We start from the raw sequence: 17327 nt of genomic DNA on the forward strand, positions 1-17327 counted from the left end.
GACAGTGTAGAGGGAACTTTACCCTGTATCTTACCCCGTGCTGTACCTGCCCTGGGAGTATTTGATGGGGACAGTGTAAAGGGAGCTTTACTCTGTATCTAACCCCGTGCTGTACCTGTCCTGGGAGTGTTTGATGGGGACAGTGTAGAGGGAGCTTTACTCTGTATCTAAGCCCGTGCTGTACTTGTCCTGGGAGTGTTTGATGTGGACAGTGTAGAGGGAGCTTTACAGGACGTGACAGGTGGAGATCGATCTACAACTTTCAGTGGCTGTGGGAGGTGTTTACTGTGACCCGTGTTTTTATTTCATGATTGGTGGGCAGCTTGAAACGTGTAATTCAATTTTTATTTTTCCTTCCATCTCAGATCTGCCCAACCCTCGGGCGTTACTGACGCGATTAATGGTGAGTGGACGTCTCCCTCTGGATCTTTCTGCGGACCCGCTGTCCATTGACCAACCACTCCGCTTCCGTCACATTGGGTGCGGACCGTTCTAACGCCGCTGTCTTCCCGCTTTTTCCAGGTGATCTCCTCCTTCCCGTATCGGGGGAGGGGGCGAGGAATCCCGGCGTTGAGGCTGTTGCAGGTGGCTGCCCCCATCATCCACCCTCGACTGGTGAATGTCTGGAATGAGGAGCTCCCTCCTCTCATTCAGCACCTGGAAGGTAGGGCACCCCCCCGGGCACTGCGGGACCTGATTGGCAAAGGGTGGCAGGTATGAGGGGAGCTTTCGATGTGGGCAGCTGTCTGGAATCACCCGCGCAACGCAGTGAGGTGCACCATGTTCCATATAAACTAAGAAAAGAGAATTGGATCAGTATCCGATGTGGAAATATTTGCAGTGTTATGGGGACGAAGCGGGGTTAATTGAATAGCTTTTGGTACCGAAGTGATGGATGGAATGGCTTCTCCCTTCTCCGGTGGTTTCTATGGGTAAATCCAGTTGAAACTCTCTCGGAGACGTGGCCTTGCGTCAATAAGCTGATTGGTCTTTTGTATTTATTTCCGGGATGGCGGCTCTGGCTAGGCCGGGATTTATAGACCCTTGAGAAGGTGGCGGTGAGCTGCCTTCGAGTCAAGAGTGTTACAGCACAGAAACAGGCCCTTCTGCCCATCCTGTCTGTGTTGGCAATCAAACACTGAGCTAGGCTCCTGAACCTCAGTAAAGGTAACTCTGATGGTCTGAGGCATGAGCTGGCTGTGACGGACTGGGATACATTACTGAAAGGAAGGAAAGCGGACAGGCAATGACAGGCATTCAAGGAATAGGTGAACTTCAGAAATTGTTTATTCCTATTTGGGGCGCAAGAGTAGAACGGGAACTGTGGCCAAACCCTGGCTTACAAGGGAAATTAGAGATGGTATTAGATTCAAAGAAGAGGTATACAAATTAGCTGGAAAAAGCAATAGGCCTGAGGATTGGGAAACGTTTCAAATTCAGCAAAGGCGTCCAATGGATTGATTGAGAAGGGCAAAAATACAAATTGAAAGTAAGCTAGCGGGGAACATAAGTTTCTACAGGTATGTGAAGAGAAAAAGATTGACAAAAACGAATGTAGGTCCCTTACAGTCAGAAGTGGGGAAATTCATAGCACGGTAGCATTGTGGATAGCACAATTGCTTCACAAGCTCCAGGGTCCCAGGTTCGATTCCGGCTTGGGTCACTGTCTGTGCGGAGTCTGCACATCCTCCCCGTGTGTGCGTGGGTTTCCTCCGGGTGCTCCGGTTTCCTCCCACAGTCCAAAGGTGTGCAGGTTAGGTGGATTGGCCATGCTAAATTGTCCTTAGTGTCCAAAATTGCCCTTCGTGTTGGGTGGGGTTACTGGGTTATGGGGATAGGGTGGGAGTGTGGGCTTGGGTGGGGTGCTCTTTCCAAGAGCCGGTGCAGACTCGATGGGCCGAATGGCCTCCTTCTGCACTGTAAATTCGATGATAAAACTAAGATAATTGGAAACAAAGAAATGGCTGAGGAACTAAATTCGTACTTTGCTACTGTCTTCACAAAGGGAGACATGAATAATGTACCGGAAGTTCTGAGAAACAAAGGTTTCAGTGAGGAGCTGAAGGAAATTAGTATTAGTAAAGAAATGGTTTGGGGGAAATTAATGGGATTGAAGTCGGAAAAATCTCCAGGGTCTGATAATCTCCATCCCAGAGTACTTAAGAAAGTGGCCCTAGAAATAGTAGATCCATTGGTAGCCACGTTCCAAAATTCTTTGGCTTCTGGAATGGTTCCTACAGATTGGAGGGCAGGCAGATTATTATTTGAATGGGTGTAAATTGAGAGAGGCGGATACTCAGCGAGACCTTGGTGTCCTCGTGCATCAGTCGCTGAAAGTCAGCGCGCAGGTACAGCGGCAGTAAAGAAGGCAAATGGTATGTTGGCCTTCATAGCGAGAGGATTGGAGTACAGGAATAGAGATGTTTCACTGCAATTGTATAGGGCGTTGGTGAGGCCACACCTGGAGTATTGTGTGCTGTTCTGGTCTCCTTATCTGAGGAAGGATGTTCTTGCTATGGAGGGAGTGCAGCGAAGGTTTACCAGACTGATTCCTGGGATGGCGGGACTGTCATACGTGAAGAGACTAAGTCAGTTTGGATTATATTCATTGGAGTTTAGAAGAGTGAGAGGGGATCTCATAGAAACGTACAAAATTGTAATAGGATTAGACAGGGTAGGTTCAGAAAGAATGTTCCCAATGGTGGGGGAGTCCAGACCTAGGGGTCATAGTTTGAGGATAAGGGATAAACCTTTTAGGACCGAGGTGAGGAGAGATTTCTTCACCCAGAGAGCGGTGAATCTGTGGAATTCACTAACACAGAAAGTAGTTGAGACAAAACGTTGTGTAATTTCAAGATGGAATTAGATCTAGCTCTTGGGGCTAAAGGGATTAAGGGATATGGGGGGGGGGGGGGAAGGCAGGATCAGGGTATTGAACTTGATGATCAGCCACGATCATAATGAATGGCGGAGCAGGCTCGATGGGCCGAATGGTCTCCTCCTGCTTCTATTTTCGATGTACGTTTCTATCTATTCTAATCCCATTTTCCTAGCACCTGGTCCGTAGCTTTGTGTGCTGCGGCGTTTCAAATGCGCAACTAAATGTTGCTTAAATGTTGTGGGGGTTCCCGCCTCTACCACCCTTTCAGGCAGCGAGTTCCAGATTCCCACCACCCTCTGGGTAAAAGTTATTTTTCCTCAAATCCCCTCAAAATCTGCTGCCACTTACCGTAAATCTTTGCCCCCTGGTTATTGACCTCCTCCACTCATAGAATTTATTTACAGTGCAGAAGGAGGCCATTCGGCCCATCGAGTCTGCACCGGCTCTTGGAAAGAGCACCCCACCCAAGGTCAACACCGCCACCCTATCCCCATAACCCAGTAACCCCACCCAACACTAAGGGCAATTTTGGACACTAAGGGCAATTTATCATGGCCAATCCACCTAACCTGCACATCTTTGGACTGTGGGAGGAAACCGGAGGAAACCCACGCACACACGGGGAGGATGTGCAGACTCCGCACAGACAGTGACCCAAGCCGGAATCGAACCTGGGACCCTGGAGCTGTGAAGCAATTGTGCTATCCACAAGGCTACCGTGCTGCCCCATTGGGGAAAGTTTCCTCCTATCCACCCGATCGAGTGTGGCGACCAGAACTGCACACAGTACTCTAGCTGTGGCCTAACCAATGTTTTATACAGTTCTAGCATAACCTCTCTGCTCTGTGCCTCAGCTAATAAAGACAAATATCAAATGAGCCTTCTTAACCACCTTATCTACCTGTCCTGCAGGTAGGATCTTCGGTCATGCACCCAAGGTTTCTCTGGTCTTTTGTACTTCATAGAAACATATGGAGGTGCAGGAGTCGGCCCTTCGAGCCTGCAGCACCATTCAATATCATGGCTGATCGGGCAAATTCAGTTTCCCACTCCCGCTTTCTCTCCATACCCCTTGATCCCTTTAGCCGCAAGGGCCACGACCAGCTCCCTCTTGAATATGTCCAACACCGGCCCCAGCAGCTTTCTGTGGTGGAGAATTCCACAACCCCGCAACTCTCTGAGAGAAGAAGTTCTTCCTCATCTCAGTCCTGATTGGCTGACCCCTTATTCTTAGGCTGTGACCCCTAGTTCTGGATGTCCCCAACATCAGGAACATTCTTCCCGCATCCAGTCTATCCAGTCCAATCCAGCAGGAGATACAGAAGTCTGAGAACACGCACGAACAGACTCAAAAACAGCTTCTTCCCCACTGTCACCAGACTCCTAAATGACCCTCTTATGGACTGACCTCATTAACACTACACCCTGTATGCTTCATCCGATGCCGGTGCTTATGTAGTTACATTGTATATGTTGTGTTGCCCTATTATGTATTTTCTTTTATTCCCTTTTCTTCTCATGTACTTAATGATCTGTTGAACTGCTCGCAGAAAAATACTTTTCACTGTACCTCGGTACACGTGACAATAAACAAATCCAATCCAATCCCATCAGGATTTTATAGGTTTCTATGAGATCCCCTCTCATTCTTCTAAACTCCAGTGAGTACAAGCCCAGTCGATCCAGTCTTTCTTCATCTGTCAGTCCTGCCATCCCGGGAATTAGTCTGGTGAACCTTCGCTGGACACCCTCAATAGCAAGAATGTCCTTCCTCAAACTAGGAGGCCAAACTGCACACACTACTCAAGGTGTGGCCTCACCAAGGCCCTGTTTAACTGCAGCAAGACGTCCCTACTCCTATACTCCAATCCTCTCGCTATGAAGGCCAGCGTGCCATTAGCTTTCCTCACCGCCTGCTGTACCTGCACGCCCACCTTCAGTGACTGTTCCACCACAACACCCAGGTCTTGTTGCACTTCCCCCTTTCCTAAACTGCCACCATTCAGATAATCTGCCTTCCTGTTTTTGCCACCAAAGCGGATTACCTCACATTTACCCACATTATATTGCATTTGCCAAGTCTTTGCCCACTCAGCCAGCCTGTCCAAGTCACCCTGCAGCCTCTTTGCATCCTCCTCACAACTCACACTGCCACCCAGCTCAGTGTTGTCTGCAAATTTGGAGATATTGCAATTCCTCCTCCCAAATTATTAATGTATATTGTGAAGAGCTGGGGTCCCAGCACTGAACCCTGCGGCACCCCACTAGTCACTGCCTGCCACTCTGAAAAGGACCCGTTTATTCCCACTCTCTGCTTCCCGTCTGCCAACCAGTTCTCTATCCACATCAATACATTACCCCTAGGGCAGCACGGCGCTGTGGTTAGCACTGCTGCCTCACGCCGCCGAGGTCCCAGGTTCGATCCCGGCTCTGGGTCACTGTCCGTGTGGAGTTTGCACATTCTCCCCGTGTTTGCGTGGGTTTCGCCCCCACAACCCAAAGATGTGCAGGGCAGGTGGAATGGCCGCGCTAAATTGCCCCTTAATTGGAAAAAATGAATTGGGTACTCTAAATTTATTTTTTTTAAATACATTACCCCTAATACCATGAGCTTTAATTTTGCTCACTAATCTCTTGTGTGGGGCCTTGTCAAAAGCCTTTTTGAAAGTCCAGACACACAACATCCACTGGTTCACCCTTGTTCACTTTACTTGTCACATCCTCAAAGAATTCCAGAAGATATGTCGAGCATGATTTCCCTTTAGTGAATCCATGCTGACTTGGACCGATCCTGTCCCCGCTTTCCAAATGGCCAGCTACTTCATCTTTAATAATTAACTGCAGCATTTTCCCCACCACTGATGTCAGGCTAACCGCTCTATATTTCCCCGTTTTCTCTCCCTCCTTTTATTGCCACAAGTAGGCTTACATTAACACTGCAATGAAGTTACTGTGAAAATCCCCTCGTCGCCACATTCCGGCGCCTGTTCGGGTACACAGAGGGAGAATTCAGAATGTCCAATTCACCTAACAAGCACGTCGTTCTGGGAGGAAACCGGAGCACCCGGAGGAAACCCATGCAGACACTGGGTAACCGTGCGGACTCCGCGCAGACAGTGACTCAAGCCAGGAATCGACCCTGGGACCCTGGCGTTGTGAAGCAACAGTGCTAGCCACTGTGCTACCGTGCCGCCCTCTTAGTAACCCTCCAATCCATTGGGACTCTTCCAGAGTCTATAGAATGCTGGACAATGATCACCAATGCGTCCACTATTTCTGGGGCCACTTCCTTAAGTACTCTGCGATGCAGCGTATCAGGCCTTGGGGACTTTTCGGGTTTCAATCCCATCAATTTCCCCAATACAATTTCCTGACTAATAAGGACTTCCTTCAGTTCCCCCTTCATGCAAGACCCTATTTATTGTGCCCACATTCGGGCCTATTACTTTCCTGAGACGCTCTATCTTGCATCTTATTTTGCTCACGGATGAGTCATGACTTTAAGGTAAAGCAGTTTATAATTCAAACTGGCGCCCAGAAGGATGTGCTCCTTTGGTCTGACATCAGTGATGACCCGGACTGACCTGCCTGGCTGCTGGCCAATCAACTGACCTCCAAACCGGAGTCCTGTTCGGGGACGGGCAGTGATTGGTGCTGTTGTTTCTGGAATGTTCCTCAGTGTCCTCAGTTTCATCACAAAACCAAGTGGAGGAGTTCTTCTCTCTTTCCCCAGTAAGGCTGTGTGGTTTCAGTTTTGTTTTTGAGGTCAGGGCTGGAAACTATGAGACCATAAGACATAGGAACAGAATTAGGCCACTCGGCCCATCGAGTCTGCTCCGCCATTCAATCATGGCTGACAAATTTTGAACCTGAGCCAGCCAGGAATCGAACCTGGAATCTCCTGATTCCTAGTCGGATGCGTTATCCATTGCGCCATTGGCCCCTAGCGGTACTAGTTCTCTGAAATAGGGCAGCACTGTAGCACAGTGGTTAGCACAATTGATTCACAGCTCCAGGGTCCCAGGTTCGATTCCCGCCTGGGTCACTGTCTGTGCGGAGTCTGCACGTTTTCCCCGTGTGTGCGTGGGTTTCCTCCGGGTGCTCCTGTTTCCTCCCACAGTCCAAAGATGTGCAGGTTAGGTGGATTGGCCATGATAAATTGCACTTCGTGTCTAAAATTGTCCTTGGTGTTGGGTGGGGTTACGGGGATAGGGTGGAGGTGTTGACCTTGGGTAGGGTGCTCTTTCCAAGAGCCGGTGCAGACTCGATGGGCCGAATGGCCTCCTTCTGCACTGTAAATTCTATGATTCTATGAAATCACGTGTAAGGAGACTCCTCCGTCAGGCTGGAGGTCATTCTGGTGAAGCTGGAGACCCAATTAAAATTCAGGCTGGAGCTGGCCTGAGGTGAGACAAAGTGCCTTAAGAATTAAACAGGCCTGAGACTGTTCCTTTGTGTGAAGGCCCAGTTTAATCCAGGTTAATGTGACTCTCCTGAGGAATTCCTACTGTCTGGGAGTACTGACTAAATGCTACTGCCAGAAGATCATTGTTAACAACACACCAGTGGGTTCAATCACTCAGCTTGCTGCAAAGACTTCAACATCAGAAGCAAGAATTCTCGTCTTTCTTTTTCATCTTAGTCCCTATTATTTTACCCCCTCCCTCTGTGTTTGTTTGGCTTGTGTGAGTGCGGGTAGAGGGTGCGTTGGTCAGGTGGGGGCGGTGGCGGGCTGTGGGTTAGCTGGCTGTTATTTTGCTTTGTTACTGCGTGTCTCAACCCTAACAAACCTGGTGACTGTACGTTATTGGGCAGTCAAGGAAGGGCCAAAGATTTGGGGAATTTTATTGGTGAATTCACTTGTGTTGGGACTGTGGGGACTGTGGGGCCTGTGGGGCTGTAACTGACCGTGCACTCGCCCAGTGTGTAGTGACATGAGACAACCTCCACTTCTCCGGGAAAGAGAATTCCAAGAAATATACCGAGAAAAAATTCTCCTCATCCTTAAGTGGGCGACCATTTATATTTAAATTGTGTCCCCTGCTCCTGGTCACTCCAACAAGGGAATCTATCCAGGCGAACCTTCTCCCAACTGTTTCTAACACAGTTATATCCTTTTTCAAAGAAGGCGACCAAAACTCTACACACTGCTCCAGATGTGGTCACCCCAAGGTCCTGGAGACCTCCCCAGAGGTTTAGAGGGGGGAAATGTTGCTGAGATTGGGATGAAAGATCTGGTGGGTCGAAGATGGAGGCTCGAGAGCGCCAGGTCGGGTGGAGCGAGAGAGCAGAAAACAAAGAACAAAGAAATGTACAGCACAGGAACAGGCCCTTCGGCCCTCCAAGCCTGTGCCGACCATGCTGCCCGTCTAAACTAAAATCTTCTACGCTTCCTGGGTCCGTATCCCTCTATTCCCATCCTATTCATGTATTCGTCAAGATGCCCCTTAAACGTCACTATCGTCCCTGCTTCCACCACCTCCTCCGGCAGTGAGTTCCTGGCACCCACTACCCTCTGTGTAAAAAAAACTTGCCTCGTACATCTCCTCTAAACCTTGCCCCTCGCACCTTAAGGCCCTCTAGTAATTGACCCCTCTACCCTGGGAAAAAGCCTCTGACTATCCACTCTGTCTATGCCCTTCATAATTTTGTAGACCTCTATCAGGTCACCCCTCAACCTCTGTCGTTCTAGTGAGAACAAACCGAGTTTATTCAACCGCTCCTCATAACCAATGCCCTCCATACCAGTGAACTTTGTTGAATACTTTTGAGGATTCCTCGTCTTTCCTTTCCCACTTCCTCCGCACTGACTGCTCTCCATCCCTAGCACAGGATCAGGCCCTTCGGCCCTCCAAGCCCGTGTCGACCATGCTGCCCGACTAAACTAAAATCTTCTACACTTCCGGGGTCCGTATCCCTCTATTCCCATCCTATTCATGTATTTGTCAAGATGCCCCTTAAATGTCACTATTGTCCCGGCTTCCACCACCTCCTCCGGCAGGGAGTTCCAGGCACCCACTACCCTCTGTGTAAAAAAACTTGCCTCATACATCTACTCTAAACCTTGCGCCTCTCACCTTAAACCTATGCCCCCTAGTAATTGACCCCTCTACCCTGGGGAAAAGCCTCTGACTATCCACTCTGTCTATGCCCCTCATAATTTTGTAGACCTCTATCAGGTCGCCCATTAACCTCCGTCGTTCCAGTGAGAACAAACCAAGTTTATTCAACCGCTCCTCATAGCTAATGCCCTCCATACCAGTGAACTTTGTTGAATACTTTTGAGGATTCCTCGTCTTTCCTTTCCCACTTCCTCCGCACTGACTGCTCTCCATCCCCGGCAATAACATTCTCCGATCCTTGGCTGACCGATATTTGTTCTTTGCAGAGAATTCCGAAGATTCGTTGCCCCAGAGACAGTGGGAGGATAAACTGCTGCTGGTGAGTGAGTGAGTGAGTGAAGGAGCGAGTGAGTGAAGGAGCGAGTGAGTGAAGGAGCGAGTGAGTGAAGGAGCGAGTGAGTGACGGAGCGAGCGAGTGAGTGACGGAGCGAGCGAGTGAGTGACGGAGCGAGCGAGTGAGTGACGGAGCGAGCGAGTGAGTGACGGAGCGAGCGAGTGAGCGACGGAGCGAGCGAGTGAGCGACGGAGCGAGCGAAGGGGCGAGCGAGCGACGGAGCGAGCGAAGGGGCGAGCGAGCGACGGAGCGAGCGAAGGGGCGAGCGAGCGAAGGGGCGAGCGAGCGACGGAGCGAGCGAAGGGGCGAGCGAGCGACGGAGCGAGCGAAGGGGCGAGCGAGCGACGGAGCGAGCGAGCGACGGAGCGAGCGAGTGAGTGAGTGTGAAGGAGGGAGTGAGTGAGTGAGTGTGAAGGAGGGAGTGAGTGAGTGTGAAGGGTGAGTGAGTGAGTGAAGGAGCGAGTGTGAAGGGTGAGTGAGTGAGTGAAGGAGTGGGTGAGTGAAGGAGGAGTGAGAGTGAAGGAGTGAGTGTGAAGGAGGAGTGAGTGAGTGTGAGTGAAGGAGTGAGTGTGAAGGAGGAGTGAGTGAGTGTGAGTGAAGGAGTGAGTGTGAAGGAGGAGTGAGTGAGTGTGAGTGAAGGAGTGAGTGAGTGAAGGAGGAGTGAGTGAGTGTGAGTGAAGGAGTGAGTGTGAAGGAGGAGTGAGTGAGTGTGAGTGAAGGAGTGAGTGAGTGAAGGAGGAGTGAGTGAGTGAAGGAGTGGATTGTGAAGGAGGAGTGAGTGAGTGAAGGAGCAAGTGAAGGAGGAGTGAGTGAAGGAGGAGTGAGTGAGTGAAGGAGGAGTGAGTGAGTGAAGGAGGAGTGAGTGAGTGAAGGAGGAGTGAGTGAGTGAAGGAGGAGTGAGTGAGTGAAGGAGGAGTGAGTGAGTGAAGGAGTGAGTGAGTGAAGGAGTGAGTGAGTGAAGGAGGAGTGAGTGAGTGAAGGAGGAGTGAGTGAGTGAAGGAGGAGTGAGTGAGTGAAGGAGGAGTGAGTGAGTGAAGGAGGAGTGAGTGAAGGAGGAGTGAGTGAGTGAAGGAGGAGTGAGTGAGTGAAGGAGGAGTGAGTGAGTGAAGGAGGAGTGAGTGAGTGAAGGAGGAGTGAGTGAGTGAAGGAGGAGTGAGTGAGTGAAGGAGGAGTGAGTGAGTGAAGGAGGAGTGAGTGAGTGAAGGAGGAGTGAGTGAGTGAAGGAGGAGTGAGTGAGTGAAGGAGGAGTGAGTGAGTGAAGGAGGAGTGAGTGAGTGAAGGAGGAGTGAGTGAGTGAAGGAGGAGTGAGTGAGTGAAGGAGGAGTGAGTGAGTGAAGGAGGAGTGAGTGAGTGAAGGAGGAGTGAGTGAGTGAAGGAGGAGTGAGTGAGTGAAGGAGGAGTGAGTGAGTGAAGGAGGAGTGAGTGAGTGAAGGAGGAGTGAGTGAGAGTGAAGGAGGAGTGAGTGAGTGTGAGTGAAGGAGGAGTGAGTGAGTGTGAGTGAAGGAGGAGTGAGTGAGTGTGAGTGAAGGAGGAGTGAGTGAGTGTGAGTGAAGGAGGAGTGAGTGAGTGTGAGTGAAGGAGGAGTGAGTGAGTGTGAGTGAAGGAGGAGTGAGTGAGTGTGAGTGAAGGAGGAGTGAGTGAGTGTGAGTGAAGGAGGAGTGAGTGAGTGTGAGTGAAGGAGGAGTGAGTGAGTGTGAGTGAAGGAGGAGTGAGTGAGTGTGAGTGAAGGAGGAGTGAGTGAGTGTGAGTGAAGGAGGAGTGAGTGAGTGTGAGTGAAGGAGGAGTGAGTGAGTGTGAGTGAAGGAGGAGTGAGTGAGTGTGAGTGAAGGAGGAGTGAGTGAGTGTGAGTGAAGGAGGAGTGAGTGAGTGTGAGTGAAGGAGGAGTGAGTGAGTGTGAGTGAAGGAGGAGTGAGTGAGTGTGAGTGGGTTGAGTGGGTGGGTGGGGTGGGTGGTGAGTGAAGGGGAGTGAGTGAGGTGTGAGTTAGTGTGAGTGAGTGGGTGAGTGTGAGGGGGTGTGGTGTGGTGAGAGTGAGTGAAGGTGGGGTGAGTGAGTGTGAGTGAGTGAGAGGAGTGAGTGGTGGTGAGTGAGTGAAGGAGGAGTGAGTGAGTGAGGGATGGTGAGTGAGTGTGAGTGAGAGTGAGTGTAGGGGAGTGAGTGAGTGTGAGTGAGTGAAGGAGTGGATTGTGAGCCCTGAGGTGATGTGTTGTGTTTGATCCCTGGGGATATTTTGCTGACCACCTCGATTCGGCGTGTTGGTTGTGATCGTGTTGTTCCTGCCTGTCAGTGGGGTTTGCCCCCCGCCCTCACCCACCCTCAGTCATTAATAGCGAGCGACTGTTGTTCTCCATCCAGTTACTGTCGGCGAGCCTAGAGGCCGTCAACCCTGGAGATGAAACGTGGAGCAGCCAACTGAGTGAAGAGATGACCAAACACCTCAGTAGCTACAACAGCCACCCCCAGGAGAAGGTGAGACTTTGGGACGGGGGAATACGCTGGCCCCCTTGGAGGAGGGGGTGGCTCCTGGGCACACGCACCCCTCAGGGGTACAGGGCAACTCCAGGCAGCCATTTTCTAGGCGGTCCTCACCCCTCGCCTCAAACCCCCCCACTGTTAGAGTTACAGAGGGTGGCACAGTGGTTAGCACGGCCTCCTCACCCCGTCCGGGACGTGCGTTCAATCCTGGCCTCGGGTCACTGTCAGTGCAGAGTTTGCACTTTCTCCCCGTGTCTGCGTGGGTTTCCTCCGGGTGAACAAAGAACAATACAGCACAGGAACAGGCCCTTCGGCCCTCCAAGTCTGTACCGGTCATGATGCCACCCTTTGCCAAAACCCTCAGCACTTCCTTGTGCCGTACCCCTCTATACCCATCCTTTCCATAAGTTTGTCAAGGTGCCTTTTGAACACCGTCAATGTATCTGCTTCCACAACCTCCCCTGGCAGCGCGCTCCAGGCACTCACCACCCTCTGTGTGGAAAAACCTGCCTCGCACATCTCTAACCTTTGCCCCACGGACCAAAGCTGTGCAGGTTAGGGGGATTGGCCATGATCAATTGCCCCTTGAGTGTCCAATGCTGTGCAGGTTAGGTGGGGTTGCGGGGATAGGGTGGGGGTATAGGCCTAGGTAGGACGCTTTCTCAGAGGGTTGGCGCAGACTTGATGGGCCAAATGGCCTCCTTCTGCACTGCAGGGATTCTGCAGATCAGTGTGTATTCCTGGGGTGGGTCTGGGTACCCCTATTCCAGAGTTGGGAGGGGGGGTGTTATAGGTGGGTCCAGATTGCCGTGTCCCATAGGGACCGGAATAATTCGGGGATTAGGGAAAGTATTTTGGGTGCAGTGTTCTTATTGGGAATTCTGTTGTGGGAGGGGCGTTCTCCTCGTGCCGGTATTTTGGGGGAGCGTTGCCATGGTTACAGTTAATGGATTACTCCTCTGCCGACAGGGCTTCCTGTACAAGTGTGGTGGTGTGGTGCTGCGGCAGACTCGGAATGTGGATGTGGTGAGAAAGCAGCTGATGGAGATCCTGCAGACGGTGCGACACACCGAAAACCTGGAGAGAGAGGTGAGACCCCCCCCCCACCCCCCAACAGCACCATTGGCCTCGACCAAAGGCATCGCTGAGTGTATGGTGCAGTGTAGCCGAGAGAGCATGTCTCACCGGGCAGGAGCCCAGGACAGCGCTTGGGATGAAAGGCTTTTACATCAGATCCAGCTTCTCAACTGGGGCGGGAGTCACTGGCTCGGTCAGCATTTATTGCCCATTCCAAATTGTCCTTGAAAAGGTGGTGGTGAGGTGCCTTCTACAACTGCCATGTGGTGTAGGTACACCCATTGTGCTGTTAGAGAGGGAGCTCCAGGATGTTGCCCCAGCGACAGTGAAGGAACGGCGATATATTTCCAAGTCAGGGCGGTGGGTGACTCGGAGGGGAACCTCCAGGTGGTGGGGTCCCCAGGTATCTGCTGCCCTCGTCCTTCGAGATGGTGGCGGTTGTGGGTTTGGAAGGTTCTGCCTAAGGAACCTTGGCGAGTCACTGCAGTGCATCTTGTACACGGCTGCCACTGTTTGTCTCAAAGTTTTTTTTAGAAATAATCTTTATTGTCATAAGTAGGCTTACACCAACACTGCAATAAAGTTACTGTGAAAAGCCCCTAGTCGCCACATTCCGACGCCTGTTTGGGTACACAGAGGGAGAATTCAGAATGTCCAATTCACCAAACAAGCACGTGTTTTGGGACATGTGGGAGGAAACCGGAGCACCCGGAGGAAACCCACGCAGACACGGGGAGAACGTGCAGACTCCGCACAGACAGTGACCCTAGCCGGGAATCGAACCTGGGACCCTGGAGCTGTGACGCAACAGAGCTTAACCACTGTGCTACCGTGCTGCCCATAGAGCTTTGAACTTTCTGACTTGAAGGTCATTGTGTGTGACACAGTTAACATGCATCATGGCCAGGTGCGAAGTGGGAGACTGCGCACGTGTCAGAGATTCAGGCCCCACTATGGTGACTGGAGCAAACAATCGAGGCAAAAACCTCCAGTGCCGAAGCAAGGGAGTGCTGCACTGTCAGAGGGTCAGTACTGAGGGAGTGCTGCCCTGTCAGAGGGTCAGTACTGAGGGAGCGCTGCACTGTCAGAGGGTCAGTACTGAGGGAGTGCTGCACTGTCAGAGGGTCAGTACTGAGGGAGTGCTGCCCTGTCAGAGGGTCAGTACTGAGGGAGCGCTGCACTGTCAGAGGGTCAGTACTGAGGGAGTGCTGCACTGTCAGAGGGTCAGTACTCAGGGTGTGCTGCATTGTCAGAGGGTCAGTACTGAGGGAGTGCTGCATTGTCAGAGGGTCAGTGCTGAGGGAGTGCTGCCCTGTCAGAGGGTCAGTACTGAGGGAGTGCCGCACTGTCAGAGGGTCAGTACTGAGGGAGTGCCGCACTGTCAGAGGGTCAGTACTGTGGGAGTGCTGCACTGTCAGAGGGTCAGCACTGAGGGAGTGCTGCAATGTCAGAGGGTCAGTGCTGAGGGAGTGCCGCACTGTCAGAGGGTCAGTACTGAGGGAGTGCTGCCCTGTCAGAGGGTCAGTACTGAGGGAGTGCCGCACTGTCAGAGGGTCAGTGCTGAGGGAGTGCCGCACTGTCAGAGGGTCAGTACTGAGGAGCGCGGCACTGTCAGAGTGTCAGTACTGAGGGAGTGCTGAACTCTCAGGGGGTCAGTACTGAGGGAGTGCCGCACTGTCAGAGGGTCAGTGCTGAGGGAGTGCTGCACTGTCAGAGGGTCAGTACTGAGGGAGTGCTGCACTGTCAGAGGGTCAGTACTGAGGGAGTGCCGCACTGTCAGAGGGTCAATACTGAGGGAGTGCCGCACTGTCAGAGGGTCAGTACTGAGGGAGTGCCGCACTGTCAGAGGGTCAATACTGAGGGAGTGCTGTACTGTCAGAGCGTCAGTACTGAGGGAGTGCCGCACTGTCAGAGGGTCAGTACTGAGGGAGTGCTGCACTGTCAGAGGGTCAGTACTGAGGGAGCGCTGCACTGTCAGAGGGTCAGTACTCAGGGTGTGCTGCATTGTCAGAGGGTCAGTACTGAGGGAGTGCTGCATTGTCAGAGGGTCAGTGCTGAGGGAGTGCTGCCCTGTCAGAGGGTCAGTACTGAGGGAGTGCCGCACTGTCAGAGGGTCAGTACTGAGGGAGTGCTGCATTGTCAGAGGGTCAGTGCTGAGGGAGTGCCGCACTGTCAGAGGGTCAGTACTGAGGGAGTGCTGCCCTGTCAGAGGGTCAGTACTGAGGGAGTGCCGCACTGTCAGAGGGTCAGTGCTGAGGGAGTGCCGCACTGTCAGAGGGTCAGTACTGAGGAGCGCGGCACTGTCAGAGTGTCAGTACTGAGGGAGTGCTGAACTCTCAGGGGGTCAGTACTGAGGGAGTGCCGCACTGTCAGAGGGTCAGTGCTGAGGGAGTGCTGCACTGTCAGAGGGTCAGTACTGAGGGAGTGCTGCACTGTCAGAGGGTCAGTACTGAGGGAGTGCCGCACTGTCAGAGGGTCAATACTGAGGGAGTGCCGCACTGTCAGAGGGTCAGTACTGAGGGAGTGCCGCACTGTCAGAGGGTCAATACTGAGGGAGTGCTGTACTGTCAGAGCGTCAGTACTGAGGGAGTGCTGCACTGTCAGAGGGTCAGTACTGAGGGAGTGCCGCACTGTCAGAGGGTCAGTACTGAGGGAGTGCCGCACTGTCAGAGGGTCAGTACTGAGGGAGTGCCGCACTGTCAGAGGGTCAGTACTGAGGGAGTGCCGCACTGTCAGAGGGTCAGTACTGAGGGAGTGCCGCACTGTCAGAGGGTCAGTACTGAGGGAGCGCCGCACTGTCAGAGGGTCAGTACTGAGGAGCGCCGCACTGTCAGAGGGTCAGTACTGAGGGAGTGCCGCACTGTCAGAGGGTCAGTGCTGAGGGAGCGCTGCACTGCCAGAGGGTCAGTGCTGAGGGAGTGCCGCACTGTCAGTGGGTCAGTACTGAGGGAGTGCTGCACTGTCAGAGGGTCAGTGCTGAGGGAGCGCTGCACTGCCAGAGGGTCAGTGCTGAGGGAGTGCCGCACTGTCAGGGGGTCAGTACTGAGGGAGTGCTGCACTGTCAGGGGGTCAGTACTGAGGGAGTGCTGCACTGTCAGGGGGTCAGTACTGAGGGAGTGCCGCACTGTCAGAGGGTCAGTACTGAGGGAGTGCTGCACTGTCAGGGGGTCAGTACTGAGGGAGTGCTGCACTGTCAGGGGGTCAGTACTGAGGGAGTGCTGCACTGTCAGAGGGTCAGTACTGAGGGAGTGCCGCACTGTCAGAGGGTCAATACTGAGGGAGTGCTGCACTGTCAGAGGGTCAGTACTGAGGGACTGCTGCACTGTCAGAGGGTCAGTACTGAGGGAGTGCTGCACTGTCAGAGGGTCAGTACTGAGGGAGTGCCGCACTGTCAGAGGGTCAGTACTGAGGGAGTGCCGCACTGTCAGAGGGTCAGTACTGAGGGAGTGCCGCACTGTCAGAGGGTAAGTACTGAGGGAGCGCCGCACTGTCAGAGGGTCAGTACTGAGGAGCTCCGCACTGTCAGAGGGTCAGTACTGAGGGAGTGCTGCACTGTCTGAGGGTCAGTACTGAGGGAGTGCCGCACTGTCAGAGGGTCAGTACTGAGGGAGTGCCGCACTGTCAGAGGGTCAGTACTGAGGGAGTGCCGCACTGTCAGGGGGTCAGTACTGAGGGAGTGCTGCACTGTCAGGGGGTCAATACTGAGGGAGTGCCGCACTGTCAGAGGGTCAGTACTGAGGGAGTGCCGCACTGTCAGAGGGTCAATACTGAGGGAGTGCCGCACTGTCAGGGGGTCAGTACTGAGGGAGTGCTGCACTGTCAGGGGGTCAATACTGAGGGAGTGCCGCACTGTCAGAGGGTCAGTACTGAGAGTGTGCCGCACTGTCAGAGGGTCAATACTGAGGGAGTGCTGTACTGTCAGAGCGTCAGTACTGAGGGAGTGCTGCACTGTCAGAGGGTCAGTACTGAGGTAGTGCTGCACTGTCAGAGGGTCAGTACTGAGGGAGCGCCGCACTGTCAGAGGGTCAGTACTGAGGAGCGCCGCACTGTCAGAGGGTCAGTACTGAGGGAGTGCCGCACTGTCAGAGGGTCAGTACTGAGGGAGTGCCGCACTGTCAGGGGGTCAGTACTGAGGGAGTGCTGCACTGTCAGGGGGTCAATACTGAGGGAGTGCCGCACTGTCAGAGGGTCAGTACTGAGGGAGTGCCGCACTGTCAGAGGGTCAATACTGAGGGAGTGCTGCACTGTCAGAGGGTCAGTACTGAGGGAGCGCCGCACTGTCAGAGGGTCAGTACTGAGGAGCGCCACACTGTCAGAGGGTCAGTACTGAGGGAGCGCCGCACTGTCAGAGGGTCAGTGCTGAGGGAGCGCTGCACTGTCAGAGGGTCAGTGCTGAGGGAGTGCCGCACTGTCAGAGGGTCAGTACTGAGGGAGTGCCGC

At 52.9% G+C, this 17327-nt stretch overlaps 1 protein-coding gene and 1 non-coding gene across 3 annotated transcripts in view; one reads left to right on the top strand and one right to left on the bottom strand.

The window, feature by feature from the left end:
* The window catches only part of LOC140406177 (maestro heat-like repeat-containing protein family member 1), a 123905-nt gene that overhangs the window by 44897 nt on the left and 61681 nt on the right, over window positions 1–17327 (top strand). For both annotated transcript variants that reach the window (XM_072494318.1, XM_072494319.1), the window contains exons 8-12: window positions 366–403; window positions 523–664; window positions 9270–9322; window positions 11691–11804; window positions 12780–12899. In XM_072494318.1, the coding sequence (XP_072350419.1) occupies window positions 366–403; window positions 523–664; window positions 9270–9322; window positions 11691–11804; window positions 12780–12899 (467 nt within the window). The remainder of the gene's footprint in view (window positions 1–365; window positions 404–522; window positions 665–9269; window positions 9323–11690; window positions 11805–12779; window positions 12900–17327) is intronic.
* trnap-agg (transfer RNA proline (anticodon AGG)) lies at window positions 6752–6824 on the bottom strand. Its single transcript has one exon. It is a non-coding gene; the product is annotated as a tRNA-Pro (tRNA).

Source organism: Scyliorhinus torazame, unplaced genomic scaffold, assembly GCF_047496885.1.
Source record: "Scyliorhinus torazame isolate Kashiwa2021f unplaced genomic scaffold, sScyTor2.1 scaffold_336, whole genome shotgun sequence".
NCBI classification, from domain to species: domain Eukaryota; kingdom Metazoa; phylum Chordata; class Chondrichthyes; order Carcharhiniformes; family Scyliorhinidae; genus Scyliorhinus; species Scyliorhinus torazame.